Source organism: Gossypium arboreum, chromosome 3, assembly GCF_025698485.1.
Source record: "Gossypium arboreum isolate Shixiya-1 chromosome 3, ASM2569848v2, whole genome shotgun sequence".
Taxonomy (NCBI): domain Eukaryota; kingdom Viridiplantae; phylum Streptophyta; class Magnoliopsida; order Malvales; family Malvaceae; genus Gossypium; species Gossypium arboreum.
Window position 1 is genome coordinate 122,254,385 of NC_069072.1, and position 16,777 is coordinate 122,271,161.

The 16,777-nt window shown below is 31.7% G+C and overlaps 2 protein-coding genes across 2 annotated transcripts; both read left to right on the top strand.

The window, feature by feature from the left end:
• Positions 1-2,954: 2,954 nt before the first annotated feature.
• On the top strand, positions 2,955-5,061 carry LOC128290396 (uncharacterized). The gene is made up of 8 exons (XM_053025843.1): positions 2,955-3,431; positions 3,542-3,629; positions 3,722-3,821; positions 3,919-3,992; positions 4,075-4,146; positions 4,276-4,353; positions 4,646-4,770; positions 4,956-5,061. Exons 1-8 carry the CDS (start codon positions 3,349-3,351, stop codon positions 5,044-5,046), a joined length of 711 nt encoding a protein of 236 aa, XP_052881803.1. The 5' UTR covers positions 2,955-3,348; the 3' UTR covers positions 5,047-5,061.
• An 830-nt stretch (positions 5,062-5,891) lies between these two features.
• LOC108457995 (uncharacterized) lies at positions 5,892-10,659 on the top strand. Its single transcript, XM_053026307.1, has 11 exons — positions 5,892-5,934; positions 6,082-6,386; positions 6,491-6,577; positions 6,660-6,731; positions 6,861-6,938; positions 7,234-7,358; positions 7,545-7,617; positions 8,477-8,538; positions 8,619-8,993; positions 9,749-9,851; positions 10,226-10,659. The coding sequence occupies exons 1-11, from the start codon at positions 5,892-5,894 to the stop codon at positions 10,424-10,426; spliced, it is 1,524 nt and encodes a 507-aa protein (XP_052882267.1). The 3' UTR covers positions 10,427-10,659.
• Positions 10,660-16,777: the final 6,118 nt, after the last annotated feature.

Genomic DNA, 16,777 nt, shown 5'->3' on the forward strand with positions numbered 1-16,777 from the left:
AAGAACTTAAGAACTAACTCAAAATATACTAAAATTTCAAGAATTAGCATGAACTACTCACCTTATTTTGAGTTCAAGATCACCGAATGCTCTTGTTATTTTCTTTCTTTAGAATCGGCTAGGAAGAAACATGGATGAAGACTTTGTTTCTTTCACCCCTTTTCTTCCTTTAATTATCATTTCTTTATTTTATTACATCCTCCATACTAATATGGCATCTAGCTATTTAAAGTTAATAGAAAATTCACATTTGATTATATAATTTGTAGCATGGCCGGCCACTACCTATAGTTTGGCTAAATTGACATGCAAGTACAAGCACTTTCCCACATACATTAATAGGCCACTTTAGCATTTGCCTAGCACATTTCTAAATTGTCTCACATAAGTCCCTACTAATAAATTTCACATATACTGACCAAATTAAAGTATGGAACTTCCACACATTCATATTCACATATAATAAGCATCAAATATGACGGTTAATTATTTTTATGACTCAGTTTTGTGGTCCCGAAACCACTTTCCGACTAGGGTCACATTAGGGCTATCACAGATTTGTTGTACTTACTTCGATAAGATTTATTGTCTTAATATGTCGAACTTACTAAGCTTACTTGTGTTATTTTTTGTTCTTGTAGATACTTTGAAGGTTGGACGGTCGGATCAGCACTCAAGTCACACTATCCACTCATTTTCAGTAGTTTTTGGAATGTTCATTTCAGATTATATGGCATGTAATAGGCTTGTATGTCATTACTATTGTTTTGATATGTAATATGTTAAAGTATGATCTTAAGTGCAAGTAGTTAACCTAATATGATAAATGAACTAAGGAATATGTGTTAGTGCAAATATATGGTATGTGTTATTGGAATGTTGTGATTGAGGTGCCTATGTTAGGCATATTGGTTAAATGTTTGATGGTGTGATTTATCATACTTTGAATAATAGTTCTTTTTGCTGTAAAATTGTATATTCTTGTGGTATCAATGAGGATACATTGGTTAGGCACTTAGGATGGTTGATTTAGCATGTTTTTTTATCTTGTTTAATGTCACTTTGAATAGGTCTTTTGGTTGGTAAATGGATTACTTAGAGTCCAGGTAAGCTTGAAATGGTAAACTTGTTGTTTAAGGTTCATTTTGGGTCCACACGGCTTGATACACCGGCATGTGACTCAACTGTGTGAGATACACGACTGTGTATCATCTGATGAGTTCTTTAGGGTGTAAGCCAGTGAGTTACACAGCCTAACACATGGCCTGGCACACGAGTGTGTCGGGCAACTCAGAGAGTTATACGTCCTGGCACACGGGTGTGTGACACAACCGTGTGAGATAACCGTGTGACCCTACTTAGAGAGTTACACGAGTGTGAACTCAGGTTGGGACACGGCCGTGTGTCCATAGTTCAATTGTTGTATAGCCTGAGACACGGGTGTCTCAGCTGTGTGAGGCACACGGCTGTGTGATCCTTGTTTTGTAAAATTTTGCATCTTTTTCTTAAACTTACCAAATTATTTCAGATTGGTCCCAAATTGTTTCTAGGTTATTTTTAGGGCCTCGAGGACTCGATTTAGGGACGTTGTGCATGAGTATGAATGGTTTGTGGGTGATTATTATATTGATTGATAAAATGTTTAAATGTTTTTTATTGTTTTGTAATACTCTGTAACCCTAATTCGACAATAGAGACGGTTCGGGGTGTTACATATACATTTCGAAATGTGCAAATTAATCATTTCGTTAAATTTATATATTAAATGATGACTTGGAACGTTAATTGCATGTTGAAAATTATCTTTTAATGGGTAAACTATAAAATGGTCACCCAACTATGCCTTTCATCCTATTTTGATCACTCAACTATTATTTTTCAATTTAGCCTTTAAACTTTTCAAATTAAATATTTTAGCCACTTTAAGTTGATGTGGGCTTTCTTTGTTGGTCTAGCAATAAAATTAGCCTTCTAATGTTCACATATTCTATTAATTTGATCCTAAATATAAAAAAATTCAACAAATTTAGCCCTCAATGTTTACAAAAATTTTCATTTTAGTTCCAATTCTAAAAAAAATAATAAATTTGGCCTCAACATTTACAAAATCTATCAATCTAGTCTTAACTCTAAAAATGGAAATATATATATATATATATATATTTTAAAAATTATTTTAGCCCTTTATAACCCATCTACTAAACTACATAAGATATTAAAATAAGAAAAAATGTACCCTCTTCCAAGTCACTCGCATCAATTTCTTTTACTATAATTTAGGCTTCACACTGGACCAAATTAATTGATTTAGAACCTATATGGAATAATTGGTTGCATTACTACCCAGACAGATAACGTTTTTAATGCCTTCATTTTCTTTTGGATCTTAAATTTTTGTGTGTTTTATCCAATCTTTTTAGAGTTATTTTGCAAGTGACTCGAAAGAGGGTATTCTTTTTCTTATTTTAACATCTCACATAGTCGATGGGTTATAAAGGGCTAAAACTGATATTTTTTAAAAAATATTTTTAAATTTTTAGGGTTAGGACTTAATTGATAGATGTTTTATATTTTGAGGGCCAAATTCATTGGATTTTTTTATAATTAAAACTAAAATGACAAATTTTGTAAACATTGAAGGCTAAATTTGTTAAATTTTTTATATTTAGCATCAAATTGATAGAATGTGCAAACATTAGAGGGCTAATTTTATTACTAGAGCAATAAAAAAAAGCTCACATCAGCTTAGAGTGGTTAAAATATTTAATTTCGAAAATTTTAGTGATTAAAATGAAAAAATTAATGATTGAATGACCAAAATAGAATGAAAAGCATAGTTGGGTAACCATTTTTATAGTTTATCCATAAAGAATATAATTTTCAGCATGATTTAACGATGCATGTTGTTATTTAACAAATAAAATTTAATAGAGGGGCTTGTAAGTTTCGAAATATATAAGGGTTAATTTACCCAGTACAGAGGCCGAAATGCAATCCTTCCCTAACTGCAGTGGCTTCCCTGGTATTTTACCAAAATAATATCATACTAATTTACATAAAACTCGGAGTCCGGATAACGAAGCTGTACAGAAACCAGGCACACAATGTCAAAACGGTGTCGTATTCAGTTGCAGTCTCCTACGTCGTGGTACATCTCCGGTGGTGACTGATTCATCATAGACGGTCAACTCCATCTCAGCTCAACCTCTGCAACGCTTTACCCTTCAAAACAACGAAAAAAGGGGCGGCGGTCAGGGGGAATCCCTATATTTTAATCCACACTAATATTCTCTTTATGGATTTCGATTTTCAATTCTTTTGACGAAGAAGACGAAGATTTATAATTATATGATGTCAAAGAAAGCCAGCAACTGCGCTATTTGCGACAATTCAAATCGCGCTTCTATTTGCGCCGTTTGCGTCAATTACAGGTACGTTAAAAAATCGTCGCTAAAAAAGTGAAATATTTTTATATTATAATATTTAAAATTTTAAGCTGTTAACTTGCTCTTTGATTTCCTCGATGAACTGTTCTTTGCAGATTAAATGAGTATAATTCTTTGTTAAAATCATTGAAAAACCATCGTGATTTGTTATATTCAAAATTAAACGAACTGATTGCCGCAAAGGTTTGATTTCTTTCACTTAGTTGGAAATTTATTTGTTTATTAATGCCTTTTTCTCTTTTCGAGATTGGTCTTGATTTGTTTTTATTATTTAGGGGAAAGCTGATGATCAACTGAATTGGAGAGTTCGTCAAAGCGAGAAGCTAACTAACTTGAAAGAGAAGCTTCGTCGAAGCAAGGAACAATTAGCTCAAGGTTTTGATGCTTACTCCTTAGTTCTTATTTCTGTTTTCTGGAAAAAAAATTGTTTATATTTATTTATTAGGATCTGATAAACAGTTCTTTATTATAGGTAAGGTTAAGATTGAGAGAGTGTCTCATGAGTTAAAGGTTAAGTATGGAGTGCTTAAATCAGCTCGTGGCACGGTACTAACTTTGTTCATTTTCGGTTTCTTCACGAGAATCGAAAGCTTTCTGAATGATAGTTATAGGTATTTTATCTTTGCAGTTGGAAAAGAATCGTGTGGAAAAGCTCGAAAAGTTCTATCCCAATCTTATTTGCACACAAAGCCTGGGGCATGTGAGGACTATTTGTCTTTTATGTTTATTTACTTATGAGGTTTTAGATTTATGTTTATGCTAGGTTCTTTGGTTTTTCTCGTCTATTACAATGTACAACTTTTGACTTATGACATTATCTGAGTTGCAGATGGCAATTACCTCAGAACGCCTTCACAAGCAATCGGTTGTCATAAAACAGATATGCAAATTGTTTCCCCAACGTCGTGTAAGTGCTTCTGTGCTAATTGATATGCTTTTTTCACTATCAACATTATCTTTATGATATGTGTTATTGAGATTTAACCAAAAACAGAGGGTGATATTTGCAAGTCAAATATGCAGGTGATATTTTTGCTTTTGCAAGACTTAAAGACATAGCTAATGTGGTTAAAATGAGGATGCTTAGCTGAAAACTTATAGGCCTTATTTCCCCTTTCCTCCCTCTTATTCTAGGCCAAAGTCTCCTAGGTTAAATCATGTTGCTTTGACATAAGCTAAGTTTGGTTCTGTTTCCACAGGTACATTTAGATGAGGAGCGAAGAGATGGATCTAGCGGTCAGTATGATCTGATTTGCAGTGCACGCTTGCCAAGGGGGCTTGATCCACACTCTGTTCCCACAGAAGAGCTTGCTGCCTCGTTAGGGTATTGTTTTTGCCTTTTAAGGCTATGCAACAACTCTATCCTGCTACAATTATTTTCACCTCATTGTGTATTATACATTGGGATATTCCTTCCTCAGTTTTAAATGTTCTTCATTGTGAAAGTCTTTTATTAGTATGAATACTCCAGTTTCTGACTCTCTGTTAATCCATATGACTTGAAATCAGATACATGGTACAGCTTCTAAATCTTGTTGTTCATAATTTGGCTGCTCCTGCTCTTCATAACTCAGGTTTTGCGGTAAGAACTAACAACTGACTGTACCTGTATGCTGTCTAAAATATTTATTGAAATGTCTGGTTGAGTTATTTTATTGTTTTAGGTTTTCAGTCATTCAGGTTTCCTGTGACAATCTTCAAGAGGTCTAAAATTGCAAATCATAATAAATTATTACTAAAGAATAAAATTTTCTTTTAGACAAAGTTGGTAAAGTAATAGCTCATCCCTGTGCATTTTCTTTAGAATTTGTTATATATATTTAGATAATTATTCTATACATCGGCAGTGGAATAAAAAAACTCCACAAGCGAGGTTCTAACACTGCCATGTCTCCTTTTTCAAAAAGTTTTCATCTTCTTAATATAATAAAAGGACATGTGGCAGCATTATACCCCTCTTATAGAGTTTTTTATTCCATTGATAGTGCAAAGAATAATACACTGGGGCAAAGACGTGGCCTTGCCCCCCACCCCAAATGGTAAATTGACTATATAGTCCCTTCAAAATTTATGAAGCCACAAGTTAATATAATTGTAAAATTGCGCTATGGCCCCAAAAGATTTATTATTCATTTCTGATCCCTAAAGCAATATACTCCCCTTTTTCCCAATCTTTTAGCTTCATGTTTTTGTCAGGTGATACGTTTTCTCTGTTCTAATTTTTTTTAATTTGTTGTTGTATATTGTTTATTTCTGGTGGTGAGAAATATCTACTAGCAACAATCTGTTGGAGATATTTCCTTATGGAAACCTGCTGTTTCACATGGAAAGTTATTGGTTTCTATAATGATAAACAAACAAATTTGACCTTATGAGAGATCATTTTACCTCAATTATTTTATACTCATCATATAATTGTTTCACCTCAGGGTCTTGCTCCCGAATATGGCAACGGATTCTTATTGGGATGCACGTCCTTCTTCTCAAGGTATCTCACTAGATAATGTTATTTTACATGGCTAACTGAGGTTTTCTCCTGTGGGACTGAATATTGTTTGTGTTCTGCAGCAATGAATATCCGCTTTTATACCACGCCAAAATTACTGCTCCACTAGTGGGGATAATTCATGGACAGATAAAAGCTCTAGTAATTTTGGTGTTGCTTCAATGGAATCCGAGAGAAGGCCTCATCTGGATTCAATTAATAGCTTCAATTATTCTTCTACCTCTCCACACACCGTTGAAACACACAAGGACTTGCAGAAAGGGATTTCTCTTCTGAAGAAAAGTGTGGCATGTGTAACAACTTACTGCTATAACTCACTCTGTTTAGATGTTCCTACCGAGTCATCTACCTTCAAGCATTTTCTAAATTATTGGCCACGTTATCTTCAACTAGGGAAGTTCGATCTGTTTTTCCTTGAAAATGGCTTGTTCAAGGTACAACCTGCTTTGTTTTTACTAATTTATGAGCTCGATTTCATTTGATTTGTGCAGTTTGGAAAAAAATTGTTTATATTTATTTATTAGGATCTGATAAACAGTTCTTTATTATAGGTAAGGTTAAGATTGAGAGAGTGTCTCATGAGTTAAAGGTTAAGTATGGAGTGCTTAAATCAGCTCGTGGCACGGTACTAACTTTGTTCATTTTCGGTTTCTTCACGAGAATCGAAAGCTTTCTGAATGATAGTTATAGGTATTTTATCTTTGCAGTTGGAAAAGAATCGTGTGGAAAAGCTCGAAAAGTTCTATCCCAATCTTATTTGCACACAAAGCCTGGGGCATGTGAGGACTATTTGTCTTTTATGTTTATTTACTTATGAGGTTTTAGATTTATGTTTATGCTAGGTTCTTTGGTTTTTCTCGTCTATTACAATGTACAACTTTTGACTTATGACATTATCTGAGTTGCAGATGGCAATTACCTCAGAACGTCTTCACAAGCAATCGGTTGTCATAAAACAGATATGCAAATTGTTTCCCCAACGTCGTGTAAGTGCTTCTGTGCTAATTGATATGCTTTTTTTCACTATCAACATTATCTTTATGATATGTAAGTTATTGAGATTTAACCAAAAACAGAGGGTGATATTTGCAAGTCAAATATGCAGGTGATATTTTTGCTTTTGCAAGACTTAAAGACATAGCTAATGTGGTTAAAATGAGGATGCTTAGCTGAAAACTTATAGGCCTTATTTCCCCTTTCCTCCCTCTTATTCTAGGCCAAAGTCTCCTAGGTTAAATCATGTTGCTTTGACATAAGCTAAGTTTGGTTCTGTTTCCACAGGTACATTTAGATGAGGAGCGAAGAGATGGATCTAGCGGTCAGTATGATCTGATTTGCAGTGCACGCTTGCCAAGGGGGCTTGATCCACACTCTGTTCCCACAGAAGAGCTTGCTGCCTCGTTAGGGTATTGTTTTTGCCTTTTAAGGCTATGCAACAACTCTATCCTGCTACAATTATTTTCACCTCATTGTGTATTATACATTGGGATATTCCTTCCCTCAGTTTTAAATGTTCTTCATTGTGAAAGTCTTTTATTAGTATGAATACTCCAGTTTCTGACTCTCTGTTAATCCATATGACTTGAAATCAGATACATGGTACAGCTTCTAAATCTTGTTGTTCATAATTTGGCTGCTCCTGCTCTTCATAACTCAGGTTTTGCGGTAAGAACTAACAACTGACTGTACCTGTATGCTGTCTAAAATATTTATTGAAATGTCTGGTTGAGTTATTTTATTGTTTTAGGTTTTCAGTCATTCAGGTTTCCTGTGACAATCTTCAAGAGGTCTAAAATTGCAAATCATAATAAATTATTACTAAAGAATAAAATTTTCTTTTAGACAAAGTTGGTAAAGTAATAGCTCATCCCTGTGCATTTTCTTTAGAATTTGTTATATATATTTAGATAATTATTCTATACATCGGCAGTGGAATAAAAAAACTCCACAAGCGAGGTTCTAACACTGCCATGTCTCCTTTTTCAAAAAAGTTTTCATCTTCTTAATATAATAAAAGGACATGTGGCAGCATTATACCCCCTCTTATAGAGTTTTTTTATTCCATTGATAGTGCAAAGAATAATACACTGGGGCAAAGACGTGGCCTTGCCCCCCCACCCCAAATGGTAAATTGACTATATAGTCCCTTCAAAATTTATGAAGCCACAAGTTAATATAATTGTAAAATTGCGCTATGGCCCCAAAAGATTTATTATTCATTTCTGATCCCCTAAAGCAATATACTCCCCCTTTTTTCCCAATCTTTTAGCTTCATGTTTTTGTCAGGTGATACGTTTTCTCTGTTCTAATTTTTTTTTTAATTTGTTGTTGTATATTGTTTATTTCTGGTGGTGAGAAATATCTACTAGCAACAATCTGTTGGAGATATTTCCCCTTATGGAAACCTGCTGTTTCACATGGAAAGTTATTGGTTTCTATAATGATAAACAAACAAATTTGACCTTATGAGAGATCATTTTTACCTCAATTATTTTATACTCATCATATAATTGTTTCACCTCAGGGGTCTTGCTCCCGAATATGGCAACGGGATTCTTATTGGGATGCACGTCCTTCTTCTCGAAGGTATCTCACTAGATAATGTTATTTTACATGGCTAACTGAGGTTTTCTCCTGTGGGACTGAATATTGTTTGTGTTCTGCAGCAATGAATATCCGCTTTTTATACCACGCCAAAATTACTGCTCCACTAGTGGGGATAATTCATGGACAGATAAAAGCTCTAGTAATTTTGGTGTTGCTTCAATGGAATCCGAGAGAAGGCCTCATCTGGATTCAATTAATAGCTTCAATTATTCTTCTACCTCTCCACACACCGTTGAAACACACAAGGACTTGCAGAAAGGGATTTCTCTTCTGAAGAAAAGTGTGGCATGTGTAACAACTTACTGCTATAACTCACTCTGTTTAGATGTTCCTACCGAGTCATCTACCTTCGAAGCATTTTCTAAATTATTGGCCACGTTATCTTCAACTAGGGAAGTTCGATCTGTTTTTTCCTTGAAAATGGCTTGTTCAAGGTACAACCTGCTTTGTTTTTTACTAATTTATGAGCTCGATTTCATTTGATTTGTGCAGTTTGGAAAGTTTTTATAGTATAGAACAACTGGTTAGTTGTTCTTAAATAGACTAGAGGGGAAAGTATCTGTAGTTCTTTTCAGATAGTAGTTTAAGTGCTAACTTGGTTTCTTTTATGAAGTAAATATTGAGAAATTTACCGCTAGAGTTGGACATTACTATCCGTCTTATCCTTTGGTTATGCTTACCAGTTGATTAGTAGCCTTTATATTTTAAGATGCACCTTATTGCCTGTTTCTAACTTGCTTCAAGTGAATAGATGACCAATGTAATGAATAATAAGTGGTCTGAAGTAGGTCTCTTGGGCAGGATATGAATAATCTTTTTCTTTTTCTAGTTTGGTAGAACTTCAATTTATTTGTCTTTTTAGCTCTTTCATTTGTTAAACCTCCTTGCAGCTTATATTTTAAATTAGAATTTCGCCAATTATTACTTTTTTGGTCTTGTCAAAGTAGAAATTGTCTTCTTGACAACCAAATGTAAAAAATGAGACTTTGAAAATGGCCTGCTTAAGTGTTTCTTGACTGTAGAGGGAGCCTAGCATGAACCAACTCAATCTCTCTTGTAGAAATTTTGGCACAATGAAGAAGAGAAAATTGTTGTTTATTTTCTAATTGCAGTGTTTTTATACACATGGATGCATGTGAATACATTGTATTTCGGAGTTGTTCATTGTTCTCATCTTTTTTATTTTCAGGTCAGGTAAGCGAGCTCAACAGCTTAACAAGTCTGTCTGGAATGTGAATTCTCCTATGTCATCGAGCACATTATTGGAGAGTGCACACATGCTGCCTTTGACGGTATAAGATGCCTTTGGACTTTGTTCCACCGAAACTTCTAAGATTTTAGCTTGTTCACTTTTCTGATTCCATGCTTCAGTATTCTTTCTATTCTATCGACCTTTCTGTCTTGTGTTGCTGTAGGCAATTGTTGAGAGGGTAGAATTTCCTTGAAAATATGACTAAAATATATTATAGTACTCAGCACTTGCCTTTCAATTGGGAGTCCTTTGCATAGTTTTGAATTCTCGATTTTCTATATGCCTTTTCCAATTGTTACCTCGACTTCTGGAGAACTGTAATAAGCATGATGATGCAACTGATTTTAGACCGTAACTTGGAAGCTTGGTAATTTGAATAAAAGCATTGTGATTTTGTTTTGCTTGGCGGTGCAGAAAAACTTATCCGATCACAACCTTCCGAGTTCAGCTGCCAGTTTTCTTTTCGGCAATGAGATATCTGATAACGGGAAGAACGAAAGCCTTATTGATGGATGGGATATAGTGGAGCATCCGACATTTCCCCCTCCACCATCAGAAACCGAGGATATTGAGCATTGGACTCGAGCAATGTTTATCGATGCCACAAGTCGATGACACATTGCTTGTAAGTGACATATTGCATATGTGATCTAACGCAGTCTCAACTAGCATTATGATTATCCGTATGTATGTTAAATAGAGATGATGTCGAGCAGTGATGTGTTTATATAATTATATATATTTATAAATGTTAAATCAGTGGGTTTGTAAGTTTATATTTAAGGAAAAGTGCATTTAGTGTTTTTCTTTTTTGGAATTTCAATTAAAGTAATGCATTCAATGAAAAATATTTTGTATAATTTGTAACTAAATAATCCTTAACAAGTGAATACAATCCCCACTTAATGGAGTCTTTATCTCAAAATAAATTGCCAATTTAATTGTCCATTTGATACAAAAATTATTATTAAATTGAGGACATAAAGAAGTTTTCTTAAAATTGATTATATGAACCATCGAGTTTGTGATTATTTTTAGATTCTAAAATAGTAAATTTTGATGTGATTTGGAATGACCGTAATAATAAAATGAAAAGGAAATTATTTTTGTTATTATTATGATGATGATGTTGTTGTTTTCGTGGTGAAAGTGTAATAGTGCCAAATTGATAGATATTTGTTAAAAGCAAAAATGGTCCCAAATTTTGGAACTAAAATTGAGGCACGACGCGCATTGTAGGCAGAAAAGTAGCTTTGGGACAACGGGGATTTTGACATTAAGTGCTGAAGAAGCCTTTTCTGGATTTGCTTTCGTGGAAAAAAATCTAACCAAAGATTGATAGAAGTGAAAGGTGACATCTTTGACGCCCTTCAAATTTGCCCCAAATTAGAGAGCGAAGTTTGTTCAATTTCCACAAATCTTGATATTTAATGATGAGGTGGATGTAATAATAAAATATATTATATTTTTAAAGAGAGAATTTAAATTTAAATTTTAGAGACGATATTATTAGTGAAAAAGTCATGAACTCGAAATGATATTATTGAAAGGGAAAATTATAAATCTTGGAAGGATTAATTTTCCTATACAATAGAACAACTTAAAAGGGTTAAATCACTTTTTTGGGTCAAAACTTAGCAAATATTCTTATATTGAGGCTTGAATTATTTTAAGGTCTACGTTAGGCCTTGAACTTGACAATAGTTTTTACATTAAAACTTCAATTTTTTTTATCCAAGTTAGTCCTTAATATTTGATTGAAAATCCTAAAGTTCATACCTCAAGAAACAGTTACTAAGTTCAAGGATTAATTTGGATGAAAAAATTTCAAGCCTCAATGTGAGAATAGTTTTCTAGTTCAAGCCTCAATGTGAAAATAATTGTGATGTTTAAGACCTAATTTGGACAAAAAAAATTCAAACTCCAAAATTAAAATAATTGCTAAATAAAAAACCAAAAAAATGATTTAACCTTACTTTCAAAATTGTTTAATGCGTTTAGAGAGATCCCAAAAGTCTCTATACGAATGCCAAATAAGAAACCCTGAGTAAGGACAACATAGTTTAAAGTTTGTTTTATGCTATTTCTATGTTAAAAATTTTTAGTCCATGTCAAATAAATCTCGAATTGTAGTTAAATGAGATACTCTTAATCTATTTTTAATAAATTGATTCAACGTTGGCTCTTGAAACCTTTGTTGATTATATCATCATCCTCTAAACAGCAAAATCCAGAACCACCATTCCATGTGAGAAAAATTCCAACTTCGAGTTTTTCTTTTTTTTGGGTTAATGGTTACATCAGAATCGAGAATCCCCTTCCCAATTCTGGGAACCTAAACTCTTCTTTTGCCACTTTACGTTTGCACCTTTTTTTTAGACTTTTAGACCACACCACATGATGTTTGAAATAATTGAAAGCAATTTCAATGGCTTCAAATCCTTCCTATTGTGTTTTTTTAGCCACCAAATTTAGCATAGAATTGTATCCATTAAGACATCCAGGACACACTCAAAAAATAAAGAAGAATATTGAAAACAAATAAAGCAAAGCCCAAATGCAGAATCAAAGCATAGCATGTTATTATTGGTGTCTTTCTCCATGACAGTGAATGCCTCATATTGCAGCATATATTGTGTTTTCTTTATACTTTGATACACTGTACATGTATTTGTACATCCACTCATATTCTCTACTTCTTTTCTTATCAAGTTTATATTTAAAAAATTATATTTATCTTTAATCAAATACATATCAATATTCCTTGCTCCTTTAATTCTTTGTGCCTTTAACGAGGCACTAGGTTTGAAGTCTAAGTATGCAAAGCTTTCTGGTGTGTGAACTGGGATACGTTCTTTTCTATTATCAAGTAATGCATGGCTCATTTCCAATATGTGTATATATATACCTGTGATGAGGTAATGAGCTTTTAGAAAAGGTTTACAATTATTGGAAAGGAAAAGGGCAAAAGAGAAGAGGTCTCACTCTCAAAGTGGAGACTTATCGTATAAATCATGTGGTCTAATCAGCTAGATGTATTAGTGAACATGTTACATCAAATGATTTCATGTTCTTTTTTCCGTGCAATGCAAGCACTAAAAGATTGATTGCTTTGTGATCACAGCAAATTTGTTCACTACTTTCTTTCTCATTTATTATCAACTTTTATATATATATAAGTTTTTCTGCCAAAAATTATCCATTTAAGTCTTCAATTATTAAAATTCATTAGTTAAACTCTTTGATTAATAATTTTCATTGTTGACTGTTTCTATGTTAAAATGACCGTTAACAACTATTGAATCAATTATCATGAAATTGATATGGCAATCCATGTCAACAATAGTTGTTTGTCACGAGCTTGAGTTTTATCCTAACAAACCATGCGACCTTAGGCAGTAAAATCATAAGTCAACATGAACCCTCGATTTGAGAAATCCAAAAAATTCTTTTAGGTATTGATGCTACAAAGCTATTGGGAGAAGCAATCAAAAAGATACAAAAAATTTAATAAAGCAAAAATTTAAGTAAACTCTCCCAATTGTATAACTGAGTAATGAATGATACAAGATACAAAATGAAGATTTATAGTTGAGTTCCATGACAAAAGGTATAGATTGAATTCTATCAACAACTTACATTCAAAGATATCTCCAAGATAGAATCCTAAAAAAATTAAACTTTTTATTATCTTTATGCTTAGGAATACAAATTAACTTAGTAACTACAATTTATTGGAATGTTTACTACGTCACCAAACTTAAAGTAGACGAACTTTTTACAATGTTCTAAGAATTGAGTTTATGGTGAGTTAAGTAAGCCCAATTTACTTAAATGATTGCATCGGATTGTTCTACACGCCTTGGTCATGGGCCTTTATGTACAGACTATCACGTGTTGACGTGGCATTATCACAACAATTAAATTCAAAAATATATAATCTATTTAAAAATTCAAGCACTTGTCCATGTTTATTCTAAATGTAGTTTTAAACTATGAAAAACTTAAAATATTAAAAATTTGTAACATATTATAAAACTTATAAAAATAAGAAATAAATTTTAAAAGAATAAAAATATTTAAAAATTTGAGTTTAGTATGATATTAAACAAATGAATGTCTAGATTCATTTGAATCTGAAAATTTATTTGTCTAGATTCATTTTAAACATAATTATTAAATTAAAAAATTAAAATTAAAAAATATAAAAATATGTAAAACATTATAAAATTATAAAAAATAAGAATAAAAATTCAAACAATATATATAGACACATACTTTTATATATCTTGTTTTTATTGTATTTTATACACGTTAAACTATAGTATCAAGGGATTCCAGTAGAACATGATTGTTGAGAATGTTACTTTATAACATTTGGTATATATTAAAAAGTATTAATTAAATTCTTCAAAAAATACACTAACATATTCGATACATTCAACACTTTTTAAAAATGAAATTTTACTTTAGAAAATTATCTTTATTAAACAAAAGATAATCTTCATGCATTTTAATAATTGCAATAATTTTAATTGTTAACAAATATTTAAAATTAATCCATAACATTTGATTTTCTCACGTTTTGATCAAATTTGTTACATGAATGCATTCAAAAATAACTTGCATATTAACTCAAGATTGTGAAAATGTACAATTTGTAATTTTTCTCATTAAATTGTAGGTATAAATTCAAGTGTTTTAATGTATAACATATTTATAGTTTAAAATGATCTTAATATTAAAATTTAATATCGATTAAAAACATATATTTTAAAAAAGTATTTATAAGAAAATAAAATATAAATATTTAGCTAGTGATATCCACATGTATGATCTGTTAAATAGAGAAAGATATAGAGAGAGCAAGATTTGCAATTTGAGAATTAAACCATACATTATTTTGGAACAATGAATTTAGATGGTAGAGATTAGAGAACGAGGGACAAGCCAACTATGATTTTTTTTTCTTTTTTACTATAAATAAGTTAATATTCTAAACATTAATAAAAGAAATGCTAATTTTGTCTTAGGTTTTTCCTTTTTTTTTTTTTTCTACTTTTTACTTTCCATGTAAGAAAGTAACTATTCCACTTGTTATCAAGAAAATCATTTCCCATTAATTGTTGGAAAGTAACTTTGAAGGAAATGTTAAAGGAAAGTAAACCGATTTTTGTATGCCAAACATTGAAATCACATTCAAACTAATTAAATTTTTTAACTTTCCATCATATTAAAAGCTTTATAAGAGTGTTTCTCGGCATTGTAGTCTTACATCTTGCATTGAAGTTAATAGTTAACAGAGACAATGACCCTGGAAATACATCAAGCACCAATGCCAAAATTAACGAATTAGATAAAAAAATCAACAATAAGAATCAAAACTTTTAAAATGAGATTTACATATTGCAAGAAAAGTAAGAAATATTATTTCTTTTTTATTTATTTATAATTTCCATAATATTTTTACAATTTTAAATAGTATATTTTTATAATTTTAAAATTATATCCAAAATGAATTTGGACAAATGTATGCCCAAATTCAAATGAACTGAATATCCATTTTCTAAGTTCATTCGAACATGAAATTTAAAATTATTTTTAAATAAATTTTATAATTTTATTTTTTAATATTTATTTTCATTCTTTTATATTTTTAAAATAAAAATTTTAATAAATTTTAAAACTATGTCTACAATGAATCTATATATAAAAGATGTCCAAAATTAAATGAACCTAAATGTCTATTTATCTAGATTCATTTTGTACTTAATTTTTAAAATAAATTTTAATTTTTAAAATTTTTGATGTGGCACTGTCACATCAACTTCATTGCAGTGACTCAACGACCATTAACAATCACCAACGAAAATCGTTGACCAATGACTTAATTGATGAACTTTTAACATTTAAGGGTTTATTGATTTCACATTTACTCACACACTTACAAACAAAGATATTAACCAATTCAATCAAGGCAAAATCGCAAGCATATGGTGCCAAATTGTAATATAGTAGTACAATGAAAAATTCACAGAACCATTCCAATAGGTCACCTTCCACAGAGATTGACTAGATACTATGCACTAGCTATTCACTTTACTAGTGAGTGATTCACTTTACTAGTGAGTGATTATCAATTTACTAGCTTTAAGAATTATTAATGTGATCAAATTCAAGAATAAAACTAGCTAAATGGTTTACTATTTGTTTTAGAGTAATGTAAATGATTAGAACAATGACCTGTTGGTCAACTAGTTGCTAAGGGTAATAATATGCATGCTTCAATCGAATTGATTGTTACTCATAAGTAGCAATTTCCTCTCGCTTTCATCCTAACTTTCGAGTTATCGCCAAGGTTCTGCTCCCGGTCTCATCTAATTCGTAGATTGCCTCTTTGTGTCAATATTTGATACAATTATGTTGCTTTTTACACAATAATGTCTCATCTCAATCTCGTTTATCTAGATATTCAGTTAGAGTCATTAATTATAACCTACTAAATATAGCAACACAATCAAACAATCAATTTAATCACCTACATGCATTTTTAGTAGCTCTTAACACTAACTCCAAATCAGCTAATAAAAATTTAGTTCAACATAGCATCCAACACTAGTCTTTATAGTACAACCTGTTACGGTGGACGTTTGACTCTATCAAAATATACGACTCATGATGTTGGGGCAATGATGATCTCAAGTCTGAGGATCATATACATAGTTATCACTATTAGTAATGTTGTGACTATTACATAATAATCCAAGAAACATACTCATAGCGGGTCAGTCCAATATGTTGTTCTCTAACACATACTCATGTATTGATTTTGACATTCTTACCTCAATGACAACACTTTTTCATCAATCAACTACAAAATAGTCTCAATACATTATTATTATCCAAGCTCACAATAATATTTGACTAAGGACCTTTTAAGAATAATCATATTATTCTCAAGACATT

Bases quoted from the DNA above. Each gene is read 5' to 3' on its own strand.
- LOC108457995 (XM_053026307.1), top strand. From the start codon at position 5,892: ATGGCAACGGATTCTTATTGGGATGCACGTCCTTCTTCTCAAG. The intron at 5,935-6,081 runs GTATCTCACTAG...ATTCATGGACAG, and splicing joins TGCACGTCCTTCTTCTCAAG to ATAAAAGCTCTAGTAATTTT. The intron at 6,387-6,490 runs GTACAACCTGCT...TCTGATAAACAG, and splicing joins TTGAAAATGGCTTGTTCAAG to TTCTTTATTATAGGTAAGGT.
- LOC128290396 (XM_053025843.1), top strand. From the start codon at position 3,349: ATGATGTCAAAGAAAGCCAGCAACTGCGCTATTTGCGACAATTCAAAT. The intron at 3,432-3,541 runs GTACGTTAAAAA...TGTTCTTTGCAG, and splicing joins GCCGTTTGCGTCAATTACAG to ATTAAATGAGTATAATTCTT. The intron at 4,354-4,645 runs GTAAGTGCTTCT...CTGTTTCCACAG, and splicing joins AATTGTTTCCCCAACGTCGT to GTACATTTAGATGAGGAGCG.